The 23,617-nt window shown below is 42.4% G+C and overlaps 1 protein-coding gene across 1 annotated transcript in view; it reads left to right on the top strand.

Moving 5' to 3' along the window:
• The window catches only part of ccdc146 (coiled-coil domain containing 146), a 163,355-nt gene that overhangs the window by 95,823 nt on the left and 43,915 nt on the right, over positions 1–23,617 (top strand). Inside the window, exons 11-19 of the mRNA XM_079494262.1 lie at positions 1,912–2,001; positions 3,903–3,999; positions 10,377–10,469; positions 10,946–11,110; positions 12,244–12,332; positions 14,719–14,883; positions 15,127–15,202; positions 18,893–19,041; positions 22,679–22,907. Of these exons, the coding sequence (XP_079350388.1) occupies positions 1,912–2,001; positions 3,903–3,999; positions 10,377–10,469; positions 10,946–11,110; positions 12,244–12,332; positions 14,719–14,883; positions 15,127–15,202; positions 18,893–19,041; positions 22,679–22,907 (1,153 nt within the window). The remainder of the gene's footprint in view (positions 1–1,911; positions 2,002–3,902; positions 4,000–10,376; positions 10,470–10,945; positions 11,111–12,243; positions 12,333–14,718; positions 14,884–15,126; positions 15,203–18,892; positions 19,042–22,678; positions 22,908–23,617) is intronic.

Raw genomic sequence — 23,617 nt, 5'->3', positions numbered from 1 at the left:
TCTATTGACCAATAGTGACAAAGGCCTGAACCGGAAGTTGACGGAATGCCTTGGAGTCTATAGGCTTTACAGTGACAAACGAGTTACATGAACCACATGACCGGGCTGTTTTCTGCCCCCTCCATGTCGTAACTCTGTCTTATTCTATAGCTCTGGTTGAAAACATAGACATGGGCAACTGGCGGCCCGGGGGGCCACATGCGGCCAGACCCCCACCATCACTTAATGCGGCCCGCAGGTTAATATCAGAATACTGATATATTATTGATTTCAGCTGTTACAATTCCAAACATGACCCGCTTTAATTATTTCAGTCTAAATTAGTAGCTTAATGAGTAGTATTAAATGTTATCTACAAGCATAAAACACGTTGCAGTGTGACACGTTTTGAGCTTCTAGATCAGCTATTTTTGCTACGACTAATATGCAAAGTGGCCCTCTAGAGTGAGTGTGGAAATATAGTGACCCTCTCCATTGTCAAAGTTGCCCGCCTCTGCCATAGTCATAGAAAGGTAGACGCCTCCTTCGGCTCTGGCGCGTGTGTATCTCGAGAGTAGTCAACATGCTTTTGCGGAAGCATAGTGGAAGCTTGCCAAGCTTCCGCATGCGTCCAATGAACGTAATGATGCGGAAGGGGACGTTCAGTAGGCCAATCAGATGCAACATAAACGTTTGTTTTCTCGTGCCAATAAAGCTCCTTTGGATTGAATTGATACATCACGGAAAAGACGCGCTGTGATTGGCCAGTAGTCACTTGAGTAGCAGCGACGCAGCGTGCCTTCCGCTTCACTTCCGCCTTACGCCGGTGACACATGTCTCCAACAAACTGCAACGGCCAATGAGACATCTATTTTGTTTTTATATCTATGGGTGAAACACCAAACTTGTGTGCTGCATGTACTCTGCACTTGTACTGCTGTGGTTGTCAACCCCTCAGGGGGGTCCCCCATGATTTTGGGGGTGGTGGGGTGGAGGCAAGGGGGCAGGCAGGCTTTCCAACGTTGAAGCTCTGGGTCCTAGTGGTAGGAGGAGGGACTACAGGCGGACCCGTGGATTCATGACCGGGAAACCCCGTGCAGCTGGGCTTTAACGTTGAGCGCCCGGTTGCCCTACGTCACTCAGGACCTCAAAGTTGAGGTCCTGGGAGGGACTTCCGGCAGTCTTCCGGGTGCTTCAAAACGCCACTGAGCAACTTCCACTGACATGAATAGCTGGGGGGGCGGAGCTTCGCGCCAGTTCAGTCTCTATTATATATATACTCTATGGGTGGAGGTCCCCAGATGACAGTGAAGGAAAGGAAACCGGTATTTAGAGCCTCTAATAATCAAAATCTACAAGTTAACTTAAACTAAAAATGTCAAATAATTGTACCTAGTCCAGTAAAAGTACAATATTTGCCTTTGATATGTAGTTGAGTAGAAGTAAAAGTAGTGACAATTGGAAATACTCCAGTAAAGTAAAAATAAATGCTTCAAATTTTACGTAAGTACAGTACTTGAGTAAATTAATGCCCGGCTACTTGATCATACTACAGCATCACACACAAATATAAAAAATAGCAGATCTGCAAGCTTGAAACACGTCTTGAAACTCTTCTTTTTGAGTTTATAGATCTGCTATTTTGGCCATTTTTGAATTTGAATAGTGAAATGTAACAGTTGCCATTTTCATTATTTCTTTTAATAATCATTAATCTTAATCAAGGCTTGAAAATAAGAAAGGTTTGAAAGTATATTGATATTAATATGGAACTCATATTGACCAGCCATAGCTGTCCTGTACTGTCAAAAATATCATTGCACTCGATGTTGATCTAGAATCAGATTAATCTGCAATTCAGTGGTGGGGAAATTATGCGTAAAATGACAGAATTTCAGGTTTAATATGTGAATGTGTGTGTGTCTTCACCAGGGGTCTGCTAGAGATGAAAATGACACACACAGTGACAGACTTCAAACTGCTGCATGAGAGTCACTCCCGGCAGCTCAGGGAAAAGAACAGGTGCACGCACGCACGCACGCACATACACACACACACGAAAATTCGTTTTCATGGTGATACCAATAAGAACTTAAAGTGGACTATTTTAATTCTATCGATCCAAGCCGACCCGCAATCGATTAATTGATTGATCGTTAAAATAAACATATGCTCTGAAAATGCACACGGCCCAGTCACCCATCTGACCGGCTGCCACGTTGAGAACTGCTGTTTTAATGCTGTTTTAATTCTTCACTAATACTGTACTGACTGTAAAAAAAGTCCAACAGATGGATAATTGTACCAAATGCCAGTCAAGAGGCCTTTTCCGGCAAACAGCATATGGCCTAATGCGTTAGCAAGATATCTACGCGTATCTTCCATTTGAAATGCCTATCAGTGTAAATTCTACCCTGAGCCTGAGAGAACAGCGTTTCCTCCATCAGCTGGCAGTGGGAAGCTTCACTAACTCAACAAATTTTCTTTTTTACGCCACTTTGAGTAGATTTCCCTTCCAAACTAATACTCTGGTTCGTAGGCTACACAGCAAAAGCCAGCATTCCTGCAATGGCGATATACCAGTGCTTATCACACCTCTCTGACAGAGAAGATAAGCCTGCATTCACAAAATGTGCACAACGGTGTGTACCATAACTGCCACCGCCAGTGAGCCATCTTAGGGCAGAGTATAGTGCACAGTGTCGAGGCTGTTTAAAAAAGATGGAGTGGCAACCGAAATCCGGTTTGACTAATGGATGTCAAACCGGGGCCAGCGGTCGTTGAAATTAAACAGGTTGAGAATCACTGCTAGAGCTGTACAAATCTTCTCTTATGGGCATCCGTGGGCCAATTAGTGTCAATTTGGGGGTCCTTGACATGAAAAGGTCACTGCTATAAATAACATCCCCATAATCTTGTTTGCTGTATTGTATGAACAGTGGTGGAAAAAAGTACTAATTATCAATGCTGCAATCAGTGTAGAAATAAAAGTCAAGAATTGAAAATTTACTTGATGAAAAGTACAAAAGTATTTGGTATCAAAACGTACTTAAAGTTATAAAACTAATTTGAAGTTTTCAAATGTGTAAAATGTAAAAATCCTTTGAAAATAGCCGATCTACAAGCTCACAGCTTGTAATTCGCCTATTTTCAAATGGCCGAAATGTACAGTATATAGGCCTAGGGCTGAAGTGGTTAATGTATGTTTTGTAATAATAATGAAAATCTACAACGTACCTCGTAAGTAAAGCTTTCAAAGAATTGGAGGAAAAGTACAATATTTGCCTCTGAGATTTAGTGCAGTAGAAAAAGTATTGAAAATTGAAAATACTTTAGTAAAGTAAAAGTATCTTGGAATTAATTGCCATCTATTGTCTGCTGCTGACGTATCGTTTTATATCGCTTTATATGGATATTAAACTGTTTCGCTAAAAAATTACTTTTAGCCATGAGCCGGTTGCTAGGCAACGCCTTGCTCACCCCCGCCCGCACGAAACATGCGCACGCATCCATATAGCCCTATTATAATTACGTTTGTCTCGCTGTTTTCTCTGAAACTATATGTCACTGTCCATGGTGTTGATCATCCATCCGTGGTTCGGATCTGATTTGTGATTTTTCACGGCATCGCGATTACAATATGAAAGTTTCTGGCGAATGATAAACATTGTGTGCTAACTCTAACATAAGCCGTTTCTTACAATGGAGGTCTGCGAGCCGGGAAAACGGAAGTGATTGAGTTGTAATCTGCTCAATTCCAGCTGGCGCAAGCGAACTACCATCTGTGGCCACACGGTGGCAGTTAACTTGTTAACTTGTTAAGTACAGCAATTGAGTAAATGTACTTGGTTGCTTTACACCACCCCTAACTAACCACTGTTATAATCTGTGCTATAAATGTCTGCTGTGCTTGTGTCCTCCAGTGAAATGCAGGTGTTAAAGCAGGTGGAGCATGCTGTGAAGCAAGCCATGGATCAGCTGGAGCAAACACAGTCCATCTACAACAACACCAAAGCACAGGTAGGCCTGGACATCACATGTCATATTCAATTTAATTCAAACCTTTATTTATTCTCAAAAGACATTGAGGTTGCCCACATTTGCAATGTCATCAAGATACATCACAGTACAATTTCATTTTTACATCAATATTCTGCTATTAAAGATTTAAATTGACCATATATGTTATGGGAGAACAGATCTTTAATTTAAGTTGTAGGTCATTCCAAGTGGTTAACAAAAGGCCGCTGTTTACTTTAGGGACCTTTTAGTGTGAGCCAGTCACTGGAGCGTGTCCTACACCAGGGGTTCTCAACGTTTTTGGCCGGGGACCCCCGGAAATGCTTTGGCAATGTCTCGGGACCCCCGCCCCGCCCCCTCCCGACCCCCAATATAAATTGACTGCTACAATAACCTTAAACCATTTTGGGCGGGAACCCCTTTTGATGTTTTAAGCATTGTTATAATTTAGCTATTGAAAAATAGCAGATCTACAAGCTCATAGCGCGCCACAGAGTGGCGCGCTATGAACTTGTAGGTCTGCTATTTTTGAAAAATCGTGAAAATATATATATATATATTTTTTGGAAAATATTTTGGGGACCCCCCAAAATAATTTGGCGACCCCCCGGGGGGTCGCGACCCACGGGTTGAGAACCCCTGTCCTACACTATATGGTACAGGATTCCAATCCAGCAGAGATTTAATGTTCTCTTCCTTGAAATAAAAACGCCTGCGGTTTCCGAGGCTAGATGTAATGTACAATAGTAAAGTCCCATCAGTTGCCTTAAAAATAAACTGCTGCCAGTGTTTGTTTTGCCTGTCGGCCAAGGAAGGCCAATGGTGATCGTGATATGAGGCTACAATATATCATCTGTGATTTTTCCCTGGCTTTAATCTCTTAAGTTTTACTTTATACTGTTGTTCTTTTTTCTTATAATCTTTATCCCACGATTTTGTAACCCATTTTTCACCCCTGTGTCAATTATCTAATGTGATCCTGGGCTCTACACACTGCTTTGCACTCCTGCATCTTTCTTGAGTACATCCACATAATGTTAGTATGGGACGTCCTCGCGACCGGTGCCCATGTGTTGGTTCCCACAGCACCAGTTTGCTGGCTGGGAGCTCTTGGTGTCTTTGGCAGTGTCCTGCGAGTCTCATTCTCCTGGCTGCTATTTTGTCTCTCACCCTGCCTTTGTTTCCTGTACATTTCAGTGGTAAACACTTTTTTAATGACAGGTCGAAGAAGAGTCAGAGAACTAGGAAATGTGTCAGCAACATAATGACACAGCCGGGGCCCGGGGAGAAAAATAAAAAAATTAAAAAAAATTATATATATATATATATATATATATATATATATATATATATATATATATATATATGAAAATACATGACAATGGCACGGCATGCAGGGACTTTCCATAATTAGGAAAGAATTAAAACAAAGGAAATTAAACATTTCCATTAAACCGCCAATGACTCTCTCACATGGATGACTTCAGGGCCTAGGATTTACCCGGATATCGATGACAATAGCAGATTCACCACAATACCAATGACAATAGCAGATTCACCACAATACCAATGACAATAGCAGATTCACCACAATACCAATGACAATAGAAGATTCATGACAATACCAATGACAATAGCAGATTAATCAGTGGTATAAAGTAACCAAGTACTTTTGAGGTATTTTTACTTTACTGGAACCTTTTTTCTATATTTTCTATATTTCTACTTCTACTCCAATACATCTCAGATCAAAATATTGTACTTTTACTCCACTAATTCATTTGAAAACTTTAGTTACTTTGCAGATTTAGATTATTACAAGTTCAAAATGTGTCGCATCGTGATTCGTGACACATTATGAGCTTGTAGATCTGCTATTTTTAAAGACATTTGAAAATATGAAATCGGACATTCTGCATAATTAGTACTTTCTACTTTTGGTACTTTAAGTAAATTTTGATGCCAATACTTTTGTACTTTTACTCAAATAATAAATACATTCTGGACTTTTACTTGTAACAGACTAAACAGAGTATGTTACTTGAGTAAAAAAAAATATGTGCGTACTTTTTCCACCACTGACATGACAATAGCAGATTCATGGCCTTCACCACAGGAACGCCAGCGTTGCCTTGCTTCAGACCTAATTGATGCGGTTAATATTGAATGTCTTTGTTGTGTGGCCATGCTTAAAGTGTAAACACTGACCAAGCGGGCCAACTACTGTATGTCACAGATATTGATGCCATTCCATACGCTCATTACCACATCGCTGAGATTGCGACACTGCATGGAGGATGGGCTGCAGAATATTAACCATGTCGCAAGCCCTTGTGTTTGCGACAGCTCAGTGGCCTTGTGGTTAGAGTGTCAGCCCTGAGACTGGGAGGTCGGGGTTCAATCCCCGGCCGGGTCATACCAAAGACTCTAAAAATGGGACCCAATGTCTCCCTGTTTGACACTCAGCATCAAGGGTTGGATTGGGGGTAAGCCAAGAGGAGAATTAGCAAGAGAGACCACTTTGCTTTACTTCCTGTATCTGCGTGAGGTGGGCGGTAACATTATTAGGAGACAGGAAGAATGTTGGAGTCTATTCATTTCCAATGGGAGAGTGAACGTGAACACAGCTTCTGAACCATTCCTTAACTACATGGTCACTGAACTAAATACTGGACCAAATCATCACAAGGCACACAATATTTACAAGATATTCATAGTAAAATGGCTTCTTTTAGCGAGACAAATCAGGAGAAAATCGACTTTGTTAATGACATTTCTTTATCCCAGTAACAAACTCTCGCGAGATTTGAGATGAGTCCGGAAGCCTCTCTCTGTCCATCTGCAATTTCACGGACAACACATAGGGGGCTCTGACCCCATATTTAAGATGATAATATGTGAATATTATAATGTGAAATGAATGGACATATTTAAAACGATTAGAAATTATCCTTATGTGCCCAAATTAGAGCTGGCATACTTGGTCTGCATATTGAGACAGGCAGATATGTAGGCACGGTTGAGGAGGATAGATTATGTAGTCTGTGTGATCTAAAGGAAATTTTTATTGTCCATTCTACAACTCTATTAGGGAGAGACTTTTTAATGAATCATGAATGTATATGGTTGGAGGTTTCGAGAAACTAAAACGACTATTTCAAAAGTACACCTTGTCAGTTGTTTTCAATGTACTTTGTTAAATGACTTGTCAGTGTTGTTGTCTTCTTCTTCTATTGGGTTTCATGGCGGTCGGCAAACCTAAATGGTGCATTACCGCCACCTACTAGACTGAGTGTGGAAACAGTGTTGTTGTCAGGGGGGGAGGGTGGAGGTCGGGGAGAAGCAAACCACGCCTACTATATTTAGGAGACCATTTGTAGGCTTTGTGTACCATTTCGCCTCTAGTGGCTCCAATGAAGTTGGCTCATCTTCATACATAAACCATCTTTGGGGTAAGTCCCTGCGACATACTAGCGTCATGTCCAGGGGGTGTACTTGTACATCAAGCTGCCTCACGCTACAGAAACAGGAGATAGGCTCCTGCCCTATGGACCTCATGGCTCGGCAAGGCTACTTACTTACTTACTACCCTTGTGTTTGGCCTTGATCGCAACACGTTGTGAGTTTGTAGAGCTGCTTTTCTTCCTTTATTTAGAATGTTTAAATTTAAACTTTCTTCTTCTTACATTGCATCACATTGCATTTACATTTTTGCCAATAATGGCATGCCAAAAATAGCATCTGTTCTGATTCCATGGCTACCATGATCGCATGAAACTTACATAATTTTCTCTTTTCTTCTACAGTATATTTAACTTTTCAAGAAATGAAAAAGAATAACGTGTTTTTAACCCTAGAACACTAAACGAGACGATTATATTTTTGCAATTTTCACAATGTTTCTGATGTCTGAGATGGGTGGTTCTTTCAGTACCTCAGTGACAGCTCAGTGACATCATAGAAGGTAGCTTTGTTTCCCTGCCCACATCCCTGTTTTTTTCTACAGGCAGGTGTTCAGGTGAATTTCACCCGTGTTTAGTGATAGTGTGATAGAAAAAAAAATCCCATACACCCATAATGGACTTTTTTATTTTTGTATTTGTTTCTTCACTGGACCATTCTCACATGGAATATATTTTTTTTTAAATGCCCCCCATAATAGCCCCCCCTTATTTTACATTGGGTAAAATATACCCATGTTTAGTGTTCTAGGGTTAAAACAACACATTACTGCCATGTCATTTTATTATTAAAAAACAGCACCCTCTTTTCCTTTGTTGACGCGAGTCAACAGTCTCGAGAGCCTAGATGGAATCTATCTATAAATGCACCAAGTCTCTGTGTGTGTACGTACGTACGTACGTCTGACGTACGCCTGACACAGAACTCCATTTATAGGAATAAAGGGACAGAGAGATACAGAAATCCCCATATACTGTATGGGCATAAAAGGGATACAGACAGATGGGTGGAACGGGTACTCTGAATCGGGTGCAACGGGTATGGCCTATTGCAGGGTTCCCCAATTAATTTTCCTCAAGGGCCATATTTTGACTAGGGTACCAGGCTGGGGGCTGGTAGAACAGTTGTTCTCAACCAGTGGTCCTTAAGGGGGTTCCTGGTGGTCTCACTTTTGGTCTCTCACAAGGGGGCGCTTCGCAAATGGCCCGCGGGCCGCCTATTGGGGAACCCTGGCCTATTGCATAGCCGGGCGGGGCATGGATCTCGGATCTCGGTGCTCTACAGCCGGGCACCGGTCTAATACAAAAATAAATGGTATTAGGAGGGCAGAACGTTTTTTTTAAGTGAGAGAGACGTGCACCCCCTGTTACCTCCTGACCCCCCAACGCAAGTATTTGGCCAAAAATGGTTTTTTAAAAAAAATAGGATTATGGCAAATAATCACAGAATGTCACTGCACTGAGAGACATGCAGCTGCTGTATATTCCCGCTCTACATCTCCTTATACAACAGTAGTTTACCGGATTTTGCCGTTTATGCTAAATAACACCATAAAACCGCCATTACCCTTTTCATGTCACACACCCCCTAGGGTGCACGTACCACAGTTTGGGAACCCCTGGTCTACACCATGTCTCTTCACCGGAAATAGTCGACCTACAAGCTTCACAGTGTGGTGACGCGTTGAGTTTGTAGATCAGCTGATTTTAGATTTAAACATGGTGGTCTGTGAGAACCTGTGCTGTTCTACGTCCTAAATAACAAAAAACTGATTAGCAATTTTCCAACTTGTGCCAGACGTCATTTTGGTTTTTCTGAAAAGAGAATCCAAAGTCCTCCAGATCCCTTGTACGTTTGCACATACGAGGAATCTTGTCTCGGTCGAGGTTGGTCGAGGCATTATGCTGAATAACAGCATTAAATATTAATACTGTCTGAGGCAATTTAGTTTGAATAGGGCCGTGAATAGCAGCTAGACACAGACGAGGCTATATTAGTGCGCATGACATTGCGGCTGTGCCTATGTGCTTAATAAGAAAAAGATACGGGGGACAAAAAACACCATCACTAACTGGCTGAACTGGCAAGATGCCTCCAGCCCGAAACAAATTAACTTACTATTGGCCTCTTTGACAGCCTCAGTGTCACAGTGTCTAATTGCACTTCCAGTGGACCACCGGAAATAATTTCTGAGGGGGGACGCTGCTATATACACTATTCATTATTTTCGTAATCAATGTTTAATATTGGTGGATTGTGCCTGGCTCTAAATATAATTGAGTTTGTATATTCCCTGGTAAGAAAAGAAGAAAGTGCCCCTCTCTCGCTCTCTTTCTCTCTCTCTCTTGGCATTCAAGACGGTCATTATGTGTGAGGCTGCCAGAGGCCATCACACAAACTCTCTGTTCCAAAGCTGGTTAAAAATTCAAAGAGATCCAAATAATAACCCCCTCCCTTTTATGTATTGTCGAGTGGTGGAAAAAGTTCTCAAATGTTTTACTTAAGTACAAATATCAATACTGCAATGTAGAAATACTGATCTGTTAAAAAGTAAAAGTCCATAATTAAAAATGTACTTGAGTAAAAGTACAAAATATAGAATGTCCTATTTCACAGGTTTTCAAATGTATAAAAAATAATTTGAAAATAGCAGATCTACAAGTAGATTCGCCATTTTCAAATGTTCAAAATGTTGGGCTGAAGTTGGTAATGTATGTTTTGCCATAATCATCAAAATAACTAGTAACTAAAGTTTTAAAGTAATTGTAGTGTAGTAAAATAAAAGTATAAAAAAATAGAAATACTCCAGTAAAGTACCTAAAAATGGTGTAAATGCACTTAGTTACTTTACACCAGCGGTACTGTGGGTTTGTTTTGGTACATGGTGTGTTTCTGTGTGTGTTGAACATGTGCAGAGAGACGTCCTTCCCAAAGCAGACGACGGTCCGCGGAGGAGAGAGGAGCTGGAGAAGGAGATCATAGCCCTCAGAGCGAGCATCCGTCTGCAGGTGTGTGTCTGTCTCTCCTCGTCTCCCAGCAGGTGTGCACAATGTTCGGTTTCTGTCACAGCCACCCCTCACCAGGCATTCTCTACATAAATCCCAATCCCCCTTTGCCTACCTTTCTTTTATAGTTTTTAACTGTTTTTTTCATAATGAAGTTGTTTTTGTTCTGTTTATGTAAGGCGACGTTGAGTACCTAGAAAATTGTTATTATTCAGTCCGTTCCCAAACTGGTTACCTTTCAGGAAGTGTGAGAACAAAAGTGTTCCAATGGATCAGATCTACAATGTTACAATGTGTTGTGAGCGTGAGAGCTTTCTACTTTATTTGGGTGACTCTCTTCAGTCTCTTGTATGACGACATAGGCCATTAATTTACAAAAAAACAAAAACAAATAACATACTGAAATATGGACTTAGAAGGATTCTGCCCGACACCGACGTGTGTGTGTGTGTGTGTGTGTGTGGTGTGTTTGTGTCCAGCTGCCTGCGGACGTGGAGGACATTGTGCATCAGAAGGAGGAGGAGCTACAGGCCTTGCTGAGCGTCTGCGGCCGTCTGCGGGCGGAGCTGCACCAGCTGGACTGTCTAGCCCCAATCAAGACCGAGGAGAGGAACCACAAGCACAGAGACATGCTCAGAGCACAAGTACCATATGCACGCACACACACACACACACACAGACACACAGACACACACACACACACACACACACACACACACACACACACACATTGCGGAAACATTTTCGCTGCACCAACGGGGTGACGGGTGACCTTACGCCAGTGGTTCTCAAAGACCTTTTCTCAGACTTTTTCTTGAAAGATTTGTAAAAAACGCTCAAAAACGCTGGCAAGGAATGCAATATGCTATGTATAAACTCTGGCAGTTAATGAGTTAAGCCGGGGCTGGACTGGGGTCTGAAAGATAAATGCGGTTTAATGCATATCAAAGTGGAGGTTCTTGAGATTAAAAAGGTTGAGGAGAATCACCGTCCTATACGCGATGCCAGGGCTGAAATGTCTCAGTGGAAGATTAAAGAGATCACCTCCAACCCCTACACATCTAGTTACGTTGTATTCATATGTTTTCCATACAGTGATGTTTTATTCATTGAAATAAGTCCTGGCTTTTGTAGAGCAACTTTTACAGGCAAAAAGCCAGGAGAGGGAGTGACAGCCATCTGGCACCGGTCACCAGAATTTTGTCAATATCCAAAAGATTTTATTTGGGTTAAAGTACCTACAGTACTTCGAAAGTACATGCTTTCAAAAGAAAGCAATTTTCTTTTTTAAAGTGAATGCATTGCTGTATTGACATCCCTCCCCAGACAATTCAAGGACAATATTGCCTGCAGTGACTTTTATGAAACAGTTATCAAAACAAATAACATGTTCTAGAACGTTCTCGTTCTACTGCTCTGTGGAATGCTGGTTTCTTTCAAAACTGTCCTGAGAGTCAGGAGACCCAAAGGGGAGTTATACAATGTAGTTTTCCTATCTATTTTGTACATATAGTGTTTGTATTTGTTGATTGTACTGTTTTAATTTTGTATGCATACCTTTTAGCCTTAAAGGAGTCGTTCCTAAGTCAATAATGTGAATTAAAATGTTTATCTTTACCAATCAAAACTCAAATCTGTAAGCACACTTAACATCTCTCTCTCTCTCTCTCCTCTCTCTCTCTCTCTCTCTCTCTCTCTCTCTCTTTCTCTCTCTCTCTCTCTCTCTCTCTCTCTCTCTCTCTCTCTCTCTCTCTCTCTCTCTCTCTCTCTCTCTCAGCAAAGGGAACAGCAATTCAAACAGGAGCTGAGAGAGAAAGACCTGGTCATCCTGGAGCAGAAGAAACTCTACACTGAGCAACAACGCAGGTGTGTGTGTGTGTGTGTGTGTGTGTGTGTGTGTGTGTGTGTGTGTGTGTGTGTGTGTGTGTGTGTGTGTGTGTGTGTGTGTGTGTGTGTGTGTGTGTGTGTGTGTGTGTGTGTGTGTGTGTGTGTGTCTGTGTCTGTGTCTGTGTCTGTGTGTGTGTGTGTGCGTGCGTGAAGAAAATACGTTTTTTTTGTTTTGTTTTGAGGTGCAAAACTACTCCTTTAAGTATTTGAATGTACAATGTACATGCTTTAAAAAATAACTTTCATCTTTTTCATATCAATGCATTGCTGTATTGACATTTTAGACAACCCTCCCCCCCACCCCCTTAAAAAAAACTAAACATTTGAAAGAAGATGGCCTGCGTGGTGCTTTTATAAAACTGTTTACCAAATCAAAATAGACACAAGAACAATTTCAATACGATAATAATTCCTACAATGAATTAGTCTGACCTGACCTTGCCATGCAACGTTTACAAAATTGAATTTTCTTCTCTTCATCTTTTGCACGGCGCTGCCTGCAGACAGCTGCCCTTTGCTGTTTCTGTCTGCAGACATCTCATAAATGTGAAGTGATCCATGATGTGTTTGCTGCTGTTTTGAAGATGTAAAACTACACCTTTTTCCCTGACACCAGTTATTAAAGTGTCTGACGGCCCATTTCATTTGTCTGCTTCCTGACCGCTTCCCTTCCCGCTGCTCCGCTCGTCGACCTTTTAAGGTGGATTATTTTCCTAGTCGTGCTTTGCTCTGTCCAGTGTCCACTCCTCCATATTTATGCCTCCCGGTCCGCAGAGATCTAATCTCACCAGTTGTGTTGTAGACGTCATGTTGACCTTCAGTTTGTACGTTTTTTTTTTTACAACGTGGCTCTGATGTCGGTCTGCTGCACCCATCCGTGCCAAATGTCCTGTGCACACGGGTCACTAGGCTAAACCTACTCACATACGCACTATACTTTTTGACTCTCTCAGTCGCTCAGTCAAGGGGGCTCAGATTCTCCATATTTGGGCATCGATGAAATCTCCAGGTTTCAGAGCCAAGCCAAGTCTCATTTATGCTATATGTTGTTAAGAAAAAACAACTAACTAACTTAGTTGGCTTTGTAAACACGCAATACTAGATAGCAAACTGCACACATACAGTAGCTAGTGACTGAACAGACAAGACACACCCAGACCCAGTAATAATCATTACTTTACAGTAGCATTACACATGGTCATGCACCACTAATTCAATACATTGTAATAGTGCAGTGTCTGTGGTGGTGATTCATTCCACTTACCTGCTCTCGAGATGTAACATGAGATAAGAAACATTTATTGTCCATTAAATTAGCATAAAATGCAACTTTTGCCTTTGGCATTCTGGCCAACAGTGTAAAATGCACCGTAAAAACAAATACCAATACATAAAATATACTACTCGTAAAACACATTCCTAGCTGTGTGTGTGTGTGTGTGTGTGTGTGTGTGTGTGTGTGTGTGTGTGTGTGTGTGTGTGTGTGTGTGTGTGTGTGTGTGTGTGTGTGTGTGTGTGTGTGTGTGTGTGTGTGTGTGTGTGTGTGTGTGTGTGTGTGTGTGTGTGTGTGTGTGTGTGTGTACGCTATAAGTGCGCGCTATATTTTATTAGAATGGCTTCAGCCAGAGGACACAAATGATTTCTGGTACCATCTTTTCCCCTGGCTAGTGGAACCTTGAGTGTCCATGCCAGATGGTAACAGCTGGAATGATGAGTGGGGGGCGTGTTCTCGATTCTTCTCAAGCGTTTTCACGCCAAGGACTCCCGTTTTGATATGGATTCTGGCTTGCAGAACCCCATCTGAAAAGATTTTGTGCCAGGGACCCCCTCCCCCCCATTAGAGAAAAAACTCCACCCCCTGTTCTCCCCTTGCCAGCCTTTTTCGTTTTATCTTAACTTTTCAAGACATGCTGCATTTTGTTATCGATCTTCTGGTCAATCGTCGACACGGACACCTGTGTTCACGGGAAGAAAAAAAATATTCCATAAAAAAGAAAAACGAGATAATAAGATAGTCCATTCTGATTGGCGTATTTTGAACAGTGCTTGCCCACAATAAATGTACCTGACTTGGTGATGACCACTTTTTCTCATTTTGTTTTGTTTTCGTTTTATATTCACCTGTACAGCACTTTGGTTGACTTGGTCATGTTAACTCATCTACAGGGGCGGCAGTGGCAGTGTAGAGTGGCCGTTCGAACCCGGGCTCCCTCAGAGTTAGTGTCGAAGTGTCCTTGAGCAAGACTCCGAACCCCTAATTGCTCCTGATGTGCAGGTTGGTGGCGGTGCCTTGCATGGTTTCTCCCGCCATCGGTGTATGAATGTGTGTGAATGCGTGAATGTAATGCACTACCTTGGTCTGCAGGCTGCGTGAGGTGAGCGCTGCGTGTAAGCTCCTGGACATGGAGAGGAGTAAGTACATGATTCTGAGGCGGGCCGCCTCCCAGAACACCGCTGACCTGGCCGAGAAGCTGGAGCTTCTGGACCATGACACCGAGGTCCTGCACACCGTCAACCTCAACAAGAACAGGTGTGTGTGTGTGTGTGTGTGGGGGGGGGGGGATGGGGGGTGCGTGCGTGCGTGGGTGCATTTGTTTGACAGACAGACACTCGCCCATGTGACATTTACAGTCAGCCGCAATCAGTCACAATGAAAAAAGTTATTGTCAAGTCTGAATGTCAGCAAATTCAAGTGCTGTGCTTGCGTTTGCGTGTGCGCGTGTGTTGTGTGTATGTGTGTGTGCGTGGCTGCGTGCATGCGCATTCATTTCAGACTCCTGGCTAGAGCTCGACTGAAGCACACCCACAGTCTCACACTGAGGGATAGTCTACGCACTGATATCTCCAAGGTACACACACACACACACACACCCACCACTATCAGTGATGGCTTTGTGAGGGTCGGAGTGATATATAACGGCTTTATAATAAGGCAATAAAAATAAAATTTAACGGCAGTAGCGTCATAAATGTAATGCATACATAAAAGAAAGTACAGGGACCATCCATTTTACTCACTCCCCGGCCATATTGGTTTACTGCGAGCTACTTTGGAGGTACGGTACAAGCACAGTAGGAGGCCAAAGCACTCATTCACAGCCATGTCCTGACATTCATATTAACGCATTCAGGACGGGAACACATCTATTCTGTCTTCTGTGTCTCCTTAGCTTTTAACCACTTTAACCATTATTTTAAACTAGCTGTTTAAAAATAGAAGATCTACAAGCTCATAGCACGGCACCGAGTGCCGCGCTACGAGCTTGTAGATCTGCTATTTTAGAAAAATCGTGAAAATGTGTGGAAATCTTTCATTATTATATTCTTTCCCAGCAAACGTTTTTAACTCAAATCTTTGCTTCTGGGGGGTACCTGGAACAACATATTTTGAGATTGGGGTCCGCGGCCAATTACATATAATTCTGGGGGTCCTTGACATGAAATAGTTTGAGAACCACTGAGAAACATTTTTCTGTCATTTCTTTTGGTAATTTTTTTGAATCTGTTCGCAGTCCTACATGGGTTAAATAGCACTTACAGAGTGGACCCACCAGACTGGGAGGTCACGGACCCGGCTGGGTCATACCCAGTGGTGGAAAAGTACTCACAATGTTTACTAAAAGTATCAATACTGCAATATAGAAGTACTCTGTTGCAAGTAAAAGTCCGGACTTCAAAATACACTTGAGTAAAAAGTACCAAAGTATTGCCATCAAAATACTTGAAGTAATAAGTAAAAGTACTCATTATGCAGAATGTCCCGTTTCACCCGTGAGGTTGTAGATCAGCTATTTTCAAATGGCCGAAATGAAGTGGTTAATGTATGTTTTTTAATAATAATCAAAATCTACAAAGTAATTATTAAGTACCTACATTTTTCAAAGCACCCCAAAATGATCAGGAAGCAAAATCGACTGAAGCTAATTTGAACTATGGACTTTGTTTAGGGTAAATTATGATGTAATTCAAGCCAGCCAAGTCTATGGACTTTAATTATCGTCTCCACCAGGCCGAAGGCATGGGGAGAGAGTATGTTTTGCACTCCGTCCGTCTGTCCGTCTGTCCGTGTGTGTGTCCGTGTGTGTGTGTCCGTGTGTGTGTGTGTGTGTGCGTGTGCGTGTGCGTGTGCGCGTGCGTGCGTGCGTCCGTCCGTCCAGGCAAAAAACCTTTGCCTGGAGTTTTTCCACATCTGCTCTTTATAGCGCCACCAGGAGGCCGACATATGTAAAACACATTTTCTAATATTACTTCAGATTTTATCCAAATTTCACACAAATCGGTACACATGCTCTCCATAGTCATATGATCAAGACGGGTTTGTTTGATTTCTCAAAATCCAACCTGATTGGCTACGATTGGCTTCTAAAGTTTTCAGGAGTAGCCACAACTCCTCAATGCAGCGTCCAATCGCGGGGAAACTGTGCATGCATATTTCTATAGGCTGAGGAAGAAATGCCACTTGACAGTTTTCAAACCAGCGTCATGGTGGCGCTACAACAGGCCAAGTCGCGACACACACACACACACACACACACACACACACACACACACACACACACACACACACACACACACACACACACACAAAAACATGTTTATATTACTCCTAAACATTTTGCCAAACATCTCACACACTCCTATCCTCCTGGTGGAGACCTGTTCCCAGGAGAAGGGCACTTTTTCTAGTTTGTTCATGTTTTTTTAGTTTTTTTAATAAGCGTGTACTTTTGTATACTCTGGTTGCATGGGAAATCATCACTATTTCACTCCAGTTCCAGCCCAGCTGCTTGTCATTCAGTTTACATGTTGATGGTAGAAACGTGTTGGGCTGCGATGCGGCGAGGTGAAACTCAACGCCCCCGGGCGGGAGCTGATTATGTTTGAGAGGCCGGGAGGGAGACGGCGGGAGGCCGAGAGGGACATGAAACCCAGCAGGACAGGTGGAGAGGAGCAGAGCATAACAGTTATATGTACTGCGTTGGAACAGCGGGGAGGTGGGGGAGTGATGGTTCCTCAGTGGAAACAAGCCTCACAACGTTTGTATCCTTGACGTTTCTCTGATTTCTCCTGTATGACGTCTAATAAAACAACATTACATAAAATGAAATCAAACACCTGCTGTGGAGCAGCATGTCCCGGCCTGCAGTGCAGCGTTCTGCGTTTAACACCACGGATACAGTATGACAACAGCTCATTGGGGGTTTGTAGGAACAATCATAACCTGTGTGGGTTTCTTTTCTTCTTCTTTGTACATAATCTCATATCATTATAGCATTTCAAGCATTACAGTCGTTGGCCCGGGCCCTCCGAGCAAACACAATGGGGGGATAAGTTGTTCGGTGCCTTGTAGTGTAAGTGGTGAGCAGTGTTTTCAAATGGATTGGATGGATATGTTTGACACACAAAGCCACACGTTGGAGCGGTTAGCACAGCTCAAAATCTTTAAAGAAATGTTGATGCGTTGTGAGCTTGTATATCTGCTATTTTTACCATATTTTAAATAGGGCGTAAGTAACCTCGCGTCACCATGGCTTTCCACCTCGGAGGAAAGCCTGTGTGATCCGGTATGGAACGGATGATATCTTGTGTCATGTTGTAGTCACTGGTTTGTGTAGTCATCAGGCCAGAACCACAACCGGAATAAGAACTACCCAAAATAATTCCCCGCCCATCATAAGCTCATCAATATTTATTTTGTGTTTTAAGAATCAGCAAAACTATGCCGCATCAAGGATTTTATTGGATAGGCCTTAAAATGATGATTGCGCAGAATTATATTGGGTAGTTCTTATTCCGGCTGTGGTTCTGGCCTGATAACTATAAAAACCAGAGCTTCAACATGACGTAAGACATCATCGATTCCCGACCGGATCATAAACCCGAAAAGGAATGCTTCCCATGCTAGGGCGTAAGTCAGTGGTGCCCAAAAGGTAGATTGTGATCTACCAGTAGATGCAAAGACCACATGACATGGCCTTAAAATATATCACTTGAATTAAGGTCACTTGACATCCAAAAGGGCCTGTCAGCTCAAACCCACAATGCAATACTTTGTTTTCAAGTTATATGCAAGAGAACCTATACCAATTCCATTTCCCCCTCTATCTCCCGTTCCAAGTATGTCTTATGTAACATTTCCAGCAAAGGGATAATAATTATTTTGGTCAGTAGATCTTGTTGAACTGGTCATTTTGAAAGTAGCTCTCAAGTCAAAAAAGTAAGTGGTTAATTCACTATGTAACTTTTTCCCTTCCTAGGAATAAAAAAAGATCACACTTGTGTGAAGTGAGGGGCGCCTGGTAATGTTCATTTAAAGTGCACTGTAAACAATGCAACGTATTGTGAGCTTGTAGATCTGCTATTTTCAAAAGATTTGTATACATTTGTTAGCTTGAAATGAGACATTCTGCACAATGAGTACTTTAAGTTTGGTGCCTTAAGTACCTTTTGAATTCTGTTAAAAATGTACTTACTTGTAACAGAGTATTTCTACATTGAAATGCCAGTACTGTTTTCCACCACTATACCGTGCACCACAGGTGACGTGGAGGCTGACGGAGGCGCGCGGCCGCTGCGAGGAACACAGGCTGGACGTGCTCAGTCTGACCCACAGCGCCACCTGCAGCGAGCAGGCTGCACTGGACCTGAGGAAGAGATACGAGGAGGCCATACAGAGACGCAACCACCTGTACGTACTGACACTCACCTGACGTGTGTGTGTGTGTGTGTGTGTGTGTGTGTGTGTGTGTGTGTGTGTGTGTGTGTGTGTGTGTGTGTGTGTGTGTGTGTGTGTGTGTGTGTGTGTGTGTGTGTGTGTGTGTGTGTGTGTGTGTGTGTGTGTGTGTGTGTGTGTGTGTGTGTGTGTGTGACAGTGACAGTGACATAGTATTGATATGGACAGCCAATTTTTATTTAGTTTTAGCCATAGTCTTTTGAATAAAGTTCCAATTAGTTTTAGTCATATTTCAGTCACCTGAATTAGAGTCTAGTTTTAGTCGTCTAAGTATCATAAGGTTTTATAGTTTTAAGTTGACGTGTGTGACCCAGCCGGCAAGGAACGCCCCGAAGGATACGAGGCCAATAAGGACGTCGTTGCTGTCGGGAACCGAAACCTCTTATCTCCATATTTTACCTTTTTGTGTTTTTCTGTAAATGAACACTCACACTACAGCGTCACACACATGTATCAAAAGCTTGTTGACATGCTACTTTTGCTATTCTTTTTATTTGCATCTCGAAAAGGAACCGTTTTGGACATCATTATGAGGTTTCCATGACCCGACAGAGACAAAGGAAGAGCTGAAATGTGGTGCAGTTGTCATTAATGGCCTAGAAGTTGTCCCAGCCTGCTGAGCTGACTGCAGAACAATTATCACGCCATTGATTACACTGGGGACTTGACCAGACTTTACACTTGATTTTATGACCTTATAGTAATCATTGTCATAATGTTTTATGCGTTCAGTCGCTAGTTTAAAGGCTGTTTTCAATTACCATGATAGGCCTATGTATTTTGTTTTTATTATTTTTTTTTTATGGTGCTGTTAATTTTAAATTTGATTATAAAGTAGGATATGCTTCTATTAGCATTCGTTTCCAGTTGATTTTCAGGACCGGAAAGTTCAAGATGGATTTTAGAATTGGCCTAAATTAGAAAGTACCTAAATTAATCCAGTTAGATCATGGGTTTTCAACAGGTGGTCCGTGGACCACTGGTGGTCCATGAAGGTGTTGCATGTGGTCCCTGACCATGCATTTAGTAATATAGGAAAGTGAAGATTCATATTTGAATTTATTGTATTGACCACAAGTTGAGAAACAATGCAGTAAATGATCTGGTGACAAATGATGAAGCGTCGATGTTGTCAGTTACTGGGAAGTCGGATGTCAAGAACTTCCACAGAAAAGTTAGAATCTCAAGGGAAACCGTACCGGATTGCCTGGATGAGTCACCATTATAAGGAAATGTGCCCATAATCAATCGCAAGTGTCTGCTTACTCATAGAGTAAGTTACAATGAACAGCAACATGAGTTTAATATGGAAGGTTAATTTCTTTCCCCCACACCACGACCATATCCCCCCTCCCAACACAACAATGGTCCCCAGGTTAATTCTCAGTCAGGGTGGTGGTCCCCAGGTTGATTCTCAGTCAGGGTGGTGGTCCCCAGGTTGATTCTCAGTTAGGGTGGTGGTCCCCAGGTTGATTCTCAGTCAGGGTGGTGGTCCCAAGGTTGATTCTCAGTCAGGGTGGTGGTTCCCAGGTTGATTCTCAGTCAGGGTGGTGGTCCCCAGGTTGATTCTCAGTCAGGGTGGTGGTCCCTGGTTCATAATCAGTTGTAAACCCCTGAGTTAGATCATTAAAATTGTTATTAATAGCAGATGCATATGGAGGAAATAATGCGTAATTAATTAGGAAAACATTAACACTTTCCCTCCCGACACATAGGCACAATTAAGCAGGGATCGTGAGGCCAGTGCCAGTCAAATGCGCAAATTACCACAGTAGAAGAAGAGATCCCAGGGCAACCAGGAAGTGTAGCCCCCCCCCCCAGCACTCTACAGTGTGGCTTCACTCTAGGCTGTGGTAGACGGGCGATGAGATGTTTTCATCCGCGGATGTAAGAAGAGGGGAAAATAACCTTCCAAAAACTGGATTTTGGCACATTTTGAGCAGTAAAAGGAGTAATTTGCACGCGCGTGCACATCGGGTCCGTATGTAGGCTGTCGGAATTCTGGGCATCGTCCATTCTGTGTAGCACACTTGTCCATAGCCATGCCAACTGAATCGGTCAGGATCTGAAGTTAATGCTCTATGTTCTTCTACACCTCCAAAGGCTGTCACGCACACACACACACACACACACACACACACACAGACACACACAGGTTCATGCAGTGAAATAGTTTGGAGCAAAGCAGATAAGCCTTGAGCTCCTTCAGAACTGTCTAAAACATTTCTCCAGAAGGTATAAAAGCGTGTATCCCCTGCTGGGCCCGACAGTATCCTCTGCCCTGTCAGGCTCACATCTAATCTAGTCTGTAGGGTGTGTATGTGCACACGGTCTGCCTTTTTATAACATCGACTTCTTACAAAACCTAGGAGAAAATGTCCCAAAGGTAGCTGCTGTTAAAGGGCACTTTTTGGATGGGTGGATCGCTTTCAAAGATTGACAATAGTTTTTGAGAAACAACCACAACGACTACTACCATCATCCCCCCTCCTCTTCTGCCTAAAAACAACAGCAAAGTGACAGCAAATATTCTCATTGTTTTTCAACCCGGCCATGGCAATATTAGGATATTAGGCTAAATACAACGCTAAATTACAGACGAATGAGTCGCTATAGTCTGAATTGATGATATTCTAACCTCCTGTACTGTACATACTGTACCTGCTGGTTTATGCTGTGTATATACCGTACGTACAGTATGTAGATATCTTTGATTTATGGCTCTCCTTGACATGTTTTTCTTTAATGCTTGGTGTTTGTCCTTGCTCTATGTTTACCCCCTCCCCCCTTTCCCTTCCTTATCTTCATACATACAAAATAAAAATAAATCACCCACTGCTTCCCACCTGAAACCTGTGATGTCACCGTAGAACAGTGTTCATTTGTCAAATATAACTATCTACATTTTTATTATTATTTCAAAACATACATGAACCAGTTCAGTCCCACATACATTTTTGGCCGTTTGAAAATAGCTGATCTACAATCTCACAATGCATTGCGAGCTTGTAGATCAGCTTTTATCAAAAGATTTGAATATATTTTATATTTGAAAACTTCTGCATAAACTACTTTCTACTTTCTGCACTTACATTAAGTACATCTTGATAACCAATACGTTTGTACCTTTCAAGTCAATTTTGAATTCCGCACTATTAATACTAAGTTCTACGGGCGGCTGTGGCTCAGGAGGTAGAGCAGGTCGTCCAATGATCCGTGGGTCGGCGGTTCGAATCCCGGCTCCTCCTGTCCACATGTCGAAGTGTCCTTGGGCAAGACACTGAACCCCACCTTGCCTCCAGTGGTTGCCACCATTGGTGTGTGAATGTGGGAAGTGAGGACGCTGGCGTCGACTGTTTGCTGCTTCACCTCCCAATGTATGAATGAGTGGACCATTGTAAAGCGCTTTGAGTAAGCACGTCGTAGTGCATATAAAAGCGCTATAAATATTTATATATATATATATATATATATATATATATATATATATATATATATATATATTATTACTTAATAATAATAGTATTGATACTTTCACTTAAGTAAAACATTTCTGTGCTTTTCCCTCCACTGTGGTGGTGGTGGTGTGCAGAGGCGTGCAGGTGCTGGAGCGCGAGGAGGAGGTTTGCATCCTGTACGAGCAGCTCCATGTCCAGGAGGAGGTGCTGGTGCGGGGCCACAGGGCTCTGGAGGCCCTGCAGGAGGACCTCAGGGCCCTGAGCCTCCTCGCCGGGGAGGAGAGGAGGAGCGCCCAGGTGACCAGGAGGCGTCAGCGTGTCTGCAGGAGCCTGGAGGACCAGCTCGCTACGCTGCAGATAGAGGTGACTTCATCTGAAATGTTTTAGTTTTAGGGCCCTAGCTTGCACCCCCTTACCCTTTATCCTATTTTTACTATTTTAAAACATTTAAAAAATAGTTCAAATAGCTGATCTACAAGCTCACAACGTGTCGATGTAGATTTGCTAGTTGAACTATTTTAAAATGTTTTAAAATAGTAAAAAAAAAAGGCAAATAAGTTGAGGGATAATGGGTAAGGGGTGGCACAAGATAGGGCCCTTAGTCTAGTGTAGTTAGTCGACTAAATATCATCAAGATTTTAGTTGAAAATGTATTTTTGTCGGGTCGTGACGGCATCATAATGCCTGATTTACTGTATACTGTGTTGCCGAAATACTCTGTCTTGCCTAGTAGTTGACTCGGACTTGACCCCCTCCAACACTTGGTCTTGACGTGGACTCGCTTTAGGTGGACTTGACTACAACACTAATAGACACACAGGCAAGGGCACCTTCTCTCTCTCTCTCTCTCTCTCTCTCTCTCTCTCTCTCTACAAATACGTACTGTTTCTAATTAAAAGAAAATAGTCAAAATATGCACCATCTGCTTTGCATTTTAATAAATCAAAATCCACTGTTACTGTAACCTTGCTTAAAGTATAACACATTTTTCGTGTAATATATAAATTCAGCCTAATGTTTTAGTGCAAAGAAACATCTGCCCCCATTGAGGATCAAGGGACAAGAACATGACA

This window comes from Electrona antarctica (genome assembly GCF_951216825.1).
Source record: "Electrona antarctica genome assembly, chromosome: 23".
Taxonomy (NCBI): domain Eukaryota; kingdom Metazoa; phylum Chordata; class Actinopteri; order Myctophiformes; family Myctophidae; genus Electrona; species Electrona antarctica.
This window is presented reverse-complemented; position numbering and strand designations above follow the sequence as displayed.